At 50.4% G+C, this 8,413-nt stretch overlaps 1 protein-coding gene and 1 long non-coding RNA gene across 3 annotated transcripts; one reads left to right on the top strand and one right to left on the bottom strand.

The window, feature by feature from the left end:
* Positions 1 to 329: 329 nt before the first annotated feature.
* LOC109263876 (uncharacterized) lies at positions 330 to 4,046 on the bottom strand. Its single transcript, XR_002078435.2, has 2 exons — positions 3,817 to 4,046; positions 330 to 468 (listed from the first exon to the last, which is right to left on the bottom strand). It is a non-coding gene; the product is annotated as an uncharacterized LOC109263876 (long non-coding RNA).
* Positions 4,047 to 4,082: 36 nt separating this feature from the next.
* Positions 4,083 to 5,961, top strand: HOXA1 (homeobox A1). Of its 2 annotated transcripts, XM_019443663.2 has the most exons (3): positions 4,083 to 4,637; positions 4,841 to 4,935; positions 5,410 to 5,521. In XM_019443663.2, exons 1-2 carry the CDS (start codon positions 4,284 to 4,286, stop codon positions 4,898 to 4,900), a joined length of 414 nt encoding a protein of 137 aa, XP_019299208.1. In that variant the 5' UTR covers positions 4,083 to 4,283; the 3' UTR covers positions 4,901 to 4,935; positions 5,410 to 5,521. The 2 variants fall into 2 exon arrangements, with proteins under 2 accessions (XP_019299208.1, XP_019299207.1); XM_019443662.2 differs by having other exon boundaries at positions 4,083 to 4,935; positions 5,410 to 5,961.
* Positions 5,962 to 8,413: the final 2,452 nt, after the last annotated feature.

Below are 8,413 nucleotides of genomic sequence, written 5' to 3'. Positions count from 1 at the left end.
TCTTCTTTTTCAATTTTAATATATTTATTAAGGGGGCATGTTCAAAGTCTTCAGTAGTCAATAACAAAAAAGAAAGCCAGAACATAGGACTTCTGAGAAATGTTTTTTTTTTTTCTCTCTTTTTAAAGGGAATGGATTTGGTTTTTCAGTGTAGAGGTTCAAGCCATACATTTAAATTGGTAATAGAAACAGGATTGGGCAGCCTCACAGTTGGGCCAAGCCCAAGCTTTTGAAAGTGGAGAAATAAAAGTGCCTACAGAAACCGCCCAACTCCAGGAAGAAGGAACATGGAGTTTCTTTAACAAGCTACCAGTCTCCAGGTCAATAACTAAGTTATCAACAATTCATTTATTTATACACATTTGTTTCAAACATCTACATTCCAACCCCCTCCCCCACAATCCCCCGGAAACATTTTCAGTGTGGTTGATTAGTCTCCCAGATGTTGATGGGTCCAGGCAAACAGACCTAAAAGGTAGAGAAAACAAAAATAAAACAAAACATGGTTACTAGCTGGAAAATGCACTTCAGAAAGCGTTCTTTCCAATCCTCTGGTCCAGTCATTCTAGGATTCTTTTTTTCAGGGTCAGAAAAATCAATATTTCATTCTTAAATCTGTTTACATGGCAAATAATGGATCATTAAAGCTTTGAAGCCAGGTTACCAAGTTGAGATTTAAAATGGAGAGTTTCTGCGCCCTTGGTTATAAATTAACCCAGTTTCTAGAGAGAGAAAGAGAAAAAGCACTTTAAATGAAATATCAATAAAATGTAATCTAGGGCACGTTCCTGGGCTGTCTTGCTCCCCCCCCCCCCTTCTTATATCTCCCCATGCTGATTTTTTCCTTACTGAGCTCTGTTGTGATGGCTACTTACCGTGAGAAAACGCAGTGTGTAAGCAACATGTGTGGGGGGCAGGTTGATTTAGGAACCCGGCTCTTAATAGTTAAGGCTTGGAAGTTACAATGAAATCGCGATCTTTCTCCATGGGTTTGCACCCTATCTTCCTTCACCCTTTTGCCCCCTACATCCTGGCAGCGGCGGAGGCGTGTAAGGACCCCGGCGGGTCTCCAGCCCCAGGCGCGGAGCTGAGCAGGGCAGCCCGGCCGCAGCCAGGGCTGAGCCGCTGCTGTTTGCGATTCGTCCTACGCTCATAAATCAAACGCTTTCTATGAATGAGAATGTCATCAAAGAGATCAATTGCAGGAACACATGCACAAATAAAAATCCTCTTACGTATTTGCTGGGGATCCCCGTCCGAAAGCATTAAGTTAGAAGGCGTTTAGTCATAATTCATTTTTATTGCTCTTTTAAAACAACAGCTTGGCTGAGCCGCGGATGCCATGAGCAGCTCGGGGCCTCGGCGGCGTTTGTCTCCTCCTCGCTCCTTCCCTTTCTAGAAGAGCCCTGAAAGAGGTGCTTTGAGCCCAGCAAGCCGCTTGCAGGCCATCATTTAAATAGTGACCAAGGTCTCCTTTCACCCACTCTCCCAGAGCATTTAAAGAGACTTTAGCTCCAGTCGTGGGGCACTGGCCTACAAGCCAGGAGAACCAAGAGTCTCCTACAAGGCGGGATGAGCCCCACGATTTCGTGGGGGGTGGGGGAAGAACCGAGCTACGGAAGCCTTGCGGGCTCGAGGCCAGAGGAGACCGCCTTTGTAAGTAACACCGGGAGAGCAGCGCTCTGGGCGGCCAGCCCGGGCGGAGCAGGCTCTGCTGCGGGAGTCCGGCCTTCCGGGAGCCGGGAGCAGCGCGCGGAGGCAGGTCTGTCTCCTGCCGGAGAGATTGCGGGCCTCTATGCAAGTGCATGAAAGCGGTCCCAAGAAAAACACCCCCACCCACGCTGGCTCTGAAAGAGGCCCGGAGGGAGGAAGAGAAGTGGAAGGAGAGCAGCACAGAGGCCGAGAACTAGCAGAGGCAGGAGAACGGTTGCGGTCCCGGGCGGCTTTGTGGCGCTAAGCCCTGCAGCCGAGGGGGTTGCGCAAACCCGGGCCGAAGAAGCCAACAAAGGGACAGGAATGAGGCAAGGAGAAAGAACGTACTTTGGTTCGGAAAGCAGATCGTCCGCGGTGCCAGCACCTACACTCTCAAGTCCTACCGCCTCCCCGACAGGAGCCGCGTCCCTCCCCATCTCAGGAGGCCTGGCACTCCCAAGGAAGCCGCCTCCAGGAGGGCCTCCTTTCCTTTTCCCTTCTCGGAAATAAGTGTCCCCAGGTGCTGAAATGGGGTAGGAGTGACCTTTCCTGGCTGGGCTCGCTCTTAACCGTGGTTGGGGATGGGTCAAAGGTCACAGAAAAATACTATTTCAAAAGTAAATGTTTAGGGAAAAATTGTCTTTGCTACTGGGGGAATCCATAGTCAAATGTCTGCAAGAGTTCCCCTCTTGTGGGGGCAGGTTTGGTGGGGTAACTTCTGTATGTGAAGAACAGAATGCAGAAACCTGAAAGGTTGGCTAACACATTTATGATGTGCCTGCTTCAAACAAAACTTCCTTCTTCTAACTGGGGAGGGAAAACTAGAGGGGAGTGGGAACCCCGTCCTCAGATAAATTTTATCTGTCCCATTCCGATGTGATAAGCAGGGTCAGAGAAAAATCTATACTGCATTGGCTGCAAAGCTTCTTGGATGATCTCTGGATTTCTTTTACCTAAGAATGCATCAATTCTCGGTCTCAGTTTGGCATTTTCTCTCTACAAGCCAAGGGTTGACACGAAACCTAATAGTAAACAGCAATTAACGACCCCGTCAGCATCAGGGTAGGATGAGGGTGATGGAGAACAGGACCCCTGGCCTGGGATGACGCTCAGATTTGCACGTGTCTCTCTAGAGAAAGACTTGAACGTTCACACAAGGAACTACATAGATACAAAGGGGAGGAGGTGTTGTTGGGGAAGAAGAAAATGTCCCGTCCACCATCAGCCATCTGTCCACCGCCCCTCCCACCTGCCAGCCCCTAACCCCCCACTTCAGACATGCAGTAGAATGGGGGGGGGGCGGTTAGTGGATAAAGGAAGCCCTACCACTCCTAACATCCCCCTCCAGAAAACAAGCACCACTGTTGGGGCGTGGTGGGGGGAGTTCAGCGTATTTAGTTGGGGCTGTGGTCTCGCCCTTTGAGGCCCCCGCTGAAGCGCGCAGACTCCTGGGTCCCGGGGAGCCGGCAGATGGCCTGCAGCGCACCGCCCGGCCCCCACGCTGGCCACGTCCGCTAGCGTCATCTTTCTCCCCCGCCTCCTACCCTTCAAAATCCAGCGGCCGAGCTGCTCCGGATCCCATAGGGCTCCCGGAGCAAAGCTGAGTGGGGAGGAGAAAGGGGCGGAGAGCGAGGAAAGAGGGAGGGCGAAGAGCCGGCCACCCTCGGCCTTTTCCGGCAACCTTAACTACTACCAATCACCCGCTCCCGGGCGTCGAATTACAAAAGCTCCTCATTGCCTCGTTAATAATCAGTTGCGGTGGGGGAATAGGGTTCAGAGACCCTCCTTGGGGAAGGGAAGGCTTTTTGGTTTTTGTGTTTTTTTGTTTTTTTCTTGCTCACGTCCCCTCCACGCCCAGCCGGGTTCCTCCCAGCCAACCCTCTGCGCACTTCCCTCTCCTTTCGAAGCTCGGGGAGCTGGTGGCCTAGCCTCGTCCTACGCCACGGTCCTCTGCGCTCCTCACTGCCCCGGCACCACAGCAGGGACTGTGTAGTGAAAGCGCCCGCGGAGCTACCCTTTCTGCTCCGCGCTCTGCGGGCTCGGCCCCTGAGCTAGTGGGAGGCCAGCGAGCTCCTGCCCACTGATTCCCGACCCAAGAGAGACGGAGCCCCCTTCCCTTCTCACCTCTTGCCAGTTCATCTTTCTGTGCACGGTGGGGAGGGGGCGGAGACGGGGATGCCTCCCAGCCCCCACCTCCCGGAGGGGGGGAGAGCGGAGTCGGCGCGCGCAGAAGGTGGCTTCTGTTCCCCTTCGGCCCAGCGCTCCGAATCTGCCCTTGCAGCCGCCGCAGCAGCTGCCGCCGCCTGGGCCGCCTGGGGGGGCGACTGCGCGTCACCTAGACTGGAGGAGCGCCGGGGATTTAAATGCCACTGAAACGGTGATCCATCACCGCGGGAGCCAGCAAACTTTCGCAGGAGGCTCAGCCATTGGCTGACATAGTCACGTGCCCCTCCCCCTGCGCCCTCCGCCCTCGCGCCCCCCCTCTTGCGCACTGTACATTCATATCATTTTTCTTCTCTGGCCCCATGGAGGAAGTGAGAAAGTTGGCACGGTCACCCAGGGCTTCTCAGGACCCGGTCCCTCAGTGACAGATGGACAATGCAAGAATGAGCTCCTTCCTGGAATACCCCATCCTCAGCGGTGGCGACTCGGGGACCTGCTCAGCGCGAGCCTACCCTTCCGACCATGGAATTACAACTTTCCAGTCGTGCGCGGTCAGTGCTAACAGCTGTGGCGGCGACGACCGCTTCCTAGTGGGCAGGGGGGTGCAGATCAGCCCGCCCCACCACCACCACCACCACCACCACCATCACCCCCAACCGGCCACCTACCAGACTCCAGGGAACCTGGGGGTGTCCTACTCCCATTCGAGTTGTGGTCCAAGCTATGGCGCGCAGAACTTCGGCGCGCCTTACAGCCCCTACGCGTTAAATCAGGAAGCAGAAGTAAGTGGTGGGTACCCCTCGTGCGCTCCCGCTGTTTACTCTGGAAATCTCTCATCTCCCATGGTCCAGCATCACCACCACCACCAGGGTTATGCCGGGGGCGCGGTGGGCTCGCCTCAGTACATTCACCACTCATATGGACAAGAGCACCAGAGCCTGGCCCTGGCCACGTATAATAACTCCTTGTCCCCTCTCCACGCCAGCCACCAAGAAGCCTGTCGCTCCCCTACATCAGAGACATCTTCTCCAGCGCAGACCTTTGACTGGATGAAAGTCAAAAGAAACCCTCCCAAAACAGGTCAGTCTTGCCATTCCTTGGATGCTCCTTGATGGTTCTGGAAGGAGCTAGTATGTTGAGTTGCCAAGGAAAATTAATACTTTTTTTTTTTTTTAAAGTTCTTGCTTCCCACTGGTGTCCGGTTTGGACAGATTGCCCAGGTGTGTTGGGGCAAAGGCACATCTGGGGCTGTCGTGTTTCCCAAGGGGCTGAGTTTTAGAGGTTCTGGAATAGGAAGTGGGTAGTGATGTGTGGGGGTGGGGGTGGTTCTGTTAATATCTCCAGGCTCCATTCATCACTGGTCTGACCTTGCTAATGGTTGACTTCAGATTAACACTTTACACCTCATCAGTCACCTTTCCCAGCTGAGTTTCTGTTGAGAAATTCTTGATCTCCCCTTTATCTGAATGTTGCTCTGAAGCTTCTAGGGGATCTCATATCTCGATTGTAAAAATTTTTACCTTGTTCTCTCATCGCTCCCCACCATGCCCCCAGGGAAAGTTGGAGAGTATGGCTACGTGGGTCAACCCAATGCAGTGCGCACCAACTTCACCACGAAGCAGCTCACTGAGCTGGAAAAGGAGTTCCACTTCAATAAGTACCTGACGCGTGCCCGCAGGGTGGAGATTGCCGCGTCCCTACAGCTCAATGAGACCCAGGTGAAGATCTGGTTCCAGAACCGCCGGATGAAGCAGAAGAAACGAGAGAAGGAGGGTCTCTTGCCCATCTCTCCTGCCACCCCGCCAGGAAGTGAGGAGAAGGCCGAAGAATCTTCAGAGAAGTCCAGCTCCTCGCCCTGCATTCCTTCCCCGGGGTCCTCTACCTCAGACACTCTGACTACCTCTCACTGAGGCCGACCAAGCCCCAGACTCCGCAGCCCAGGCTATTCCGCAGGCTGGGGACTCCTTACGCAAAGCACATTCTTAGCTTATCTTCCTTTCCATTTACAGTCTCTCTCTTCCTTTCTGATCCTATCTGGGGAGCTCCTGGCCAGGACAATGTGTTTCCAGAGAGTCCTGGAGTAGAGGCTTGATTGGGGTGTGTGTGTGTGTGCTAACTCCTTGATGCAGATTGGGTGCCATAATCAATTTTCTGATGGCCCCCAACACTCCTCCCTACTTTGGAGATTTCCACAGTCTGTTCCTTTCAGATGTCCTTTGGAATATAGTCTCCTTTGCCAGCAGAAACATGTTAGAGGGAGGCCTATCTTTTACCTATCTGTATATTTACAGTTCTCCCCTACTTTGCCCTCAAAGTAGGATAGAGAGAGAGGAGGGTCCAGGAGCTCATGAGGAAGAGAGGCACTATGAGCTTGTTTACACAATTAATTCATCCCTTAATTTAATTCAGTTTCATGTGTGTGAGTTTGCTGGTTGTAAATACTTTGTCCTGAGAGATTTATCTTTATACGGATTTTCTAGAAATGTTTAGATTAAGTGACTAAAACAGGGTAGGCAACTCTCAAAGCTGGTACAATTTTATATGTTATGGGTTAAAGAATAAAATCGCTCACTTAAACTCAATCAGATGCCTCAGAGGGTAGCCTGCATTTGTTCTTTCAGTGAGTTAAGAAGGCCTGCAGAATACGAGGTTCAAAAACCTTGCTTCCTGTGCTGGGTCTCCCCCTATCACCACCCATTTAGTGTTTCTCTGGGCACACTCTTTTTTAAATTTGTGCTAGATTATTCAGAACCTAAAGGTATTATTCGAACCAGCTTCTTCCTTCCACAGTTATCTTAGCTGGATATGATGTATTTTCAGCTCAATTGTTAATGTGATGGATGGCACAATGAATGTATATTTTGTGTGATTCGTGAATAGTCTTTTGCATGTCGCACAATGTTTTGATGTCCCTGAAGTACCACACTGAGTTATATCAGTTATTCCTTGTGAGCCTATGATATTCCCCATTTCCTGTACAATCATGAACAGCTCTGAGATCCTGGAGTGATGTGATCTAGAGCAGAGTTTACGGGTCTTAAGATGTCTGTAATAAATATATTCAAGTTTCACATATGCTTACGCGGCCCTGAATTTGGCTTGGCTACAATTTACTGGTTCCAACAGCGTTGGCTCATTTCATGTGGGGAAGGGGAGAAGGGTGCTGTGCATTTTCAGAGGTGGGCCTTTTCTTGGAAAAAAAAAAAAAGCAAATGCTTTTCATTATGTAGCTGAAAGTTCCCCTATGAGTGCCATTGCACCTAGCTAATACCTACTTACTAGGTTGATTTTCTTTAAAATAACAATAGTTCCTTTATTATAATCCAAGTTCATACTGGAAAAAATGAATGGTGAAGAAATTTATGAAGCAGATCTATTTTTGAAACAAACACGGATACTTCCTGGGTCAAGTGCTAACCTTTTCACCTCCAACTGAATGTTGACGTATATATAAACAGAACCCCCTTCCAAAGCCCAAACTCTTCAGTCAGTCTTTCCTCACATCAGTGAACCAAGAGCTAAGAGATTCACATTTAATTAGCTCCAGTATAAAGCTGTTTGAGGGTGAGGCCTCCATCTCACCCCTCTTTCTTCTTCTTCTTTTTTTTTTTTTTGGCTTGTTAGACAGTGTTCCAATATATTTCGCCCCTTAAATTGAGTGTGGTCTGTATTCAGTAAACCCTTGCGTCTCTCCTCCCATCCCTCCTGTCAATATCCATCCCTTCCTGCCACTCTCTACATGTCCCCCTGCCCACTCCCTCTGGGTTACACATCTCATCCCCATTAGATTCAGCTTCGATTTCATAGCCATCATGGCTGTAATGGGTCTGCTCTAATTCTAAATCCATAACCCAGTTCTAATCCCATAACTCAGAAAAAAAAAGTTGTTATTTTCTTCTCTGGGCTCAGCAGTTTCTTTCAGTTGAACTTGCGGAAGCCTCTATGAGGTCTTCCGATATTCAAGTTGCTTCCAAACTGAGGCAGGTGTCTGCTCTCAAATAGAGGAAGCCAGCAAATCAAAGGCTCTCCTCCTAGACCTCTTGCCACTTTTCCTTCACTTTCACACATTTTCAGAAGCTTTCATTTAGCCCCGAGAGTAGAGCAGAAATTTTACAGCATCACAAATACAGGCATCTGACTTCCTTCCTCTCCAAAGGGTGTTTTACAGAGGATGGGCTGAGGGTGGGAGGAGAAATCCTACAAAACTTGGAATTTGCAGGCCTCCTAGAGCACCCATGAGATTTCCTGTACTTCCCCGTCAAAGGGGCAAGCCTGGACTTTGCAGGCGCGGTTGCTGCGGCCATATCAAGGGCACCCGCTGCCCTCCCCTCTTGGCTCCTGGGCTCTGGGCTCGCCTCTAAAAGACTCAAGTGGATGGAGGAGAACTTCAAAGTCGGCCAACTCTTTCTTTCAGTTCCCACCCTGGCCTTATACAGTATCTTTTGTTTATTAGTGTAAGGCCACACAGCAAAACAGATGGCTGGTTTCCAAATTCTTTAATGTGCTAAAGTGTCATTTGCATGCCACTGCCGTAATTTCAATATCTAAAAGCAGGGCC

Source organism: Panthera pardus, unplaced genomic scaffold (assembly GCF_024362965.1).
Source record: "Panthera pardus isolate Hobbes unplaced genomic scaffold, ASM2436296v1 HiC_scaffold_8, whole genome shotgun sequence".
NCBI lineage: Eukaryota > Metazoa > Chordata > Mammalia > Carnivora > Felidae > Panthera > Panthera pardus.
Note: the sequence above shows the minus strand (reverse complement) of the source record. Positions and strands in the feature narration are given on the sequence as shown.

Coding starts and splice junctions, on each gene's coding strand:
- HOXA1 (XM_019443662.2), top strand. CDS start 4,284: ATGGACAATGCAAGAATGAGCTCCTTCCTGGAATACCCCATCCTCAGC. Junction 4,936..5,409: donor AAGAAACCCTCCCAAAACAG/GTCAGTCTTGCC, acceptor CCATGCCCCCAG/GGAAAGTTGGAGAGTATGGC.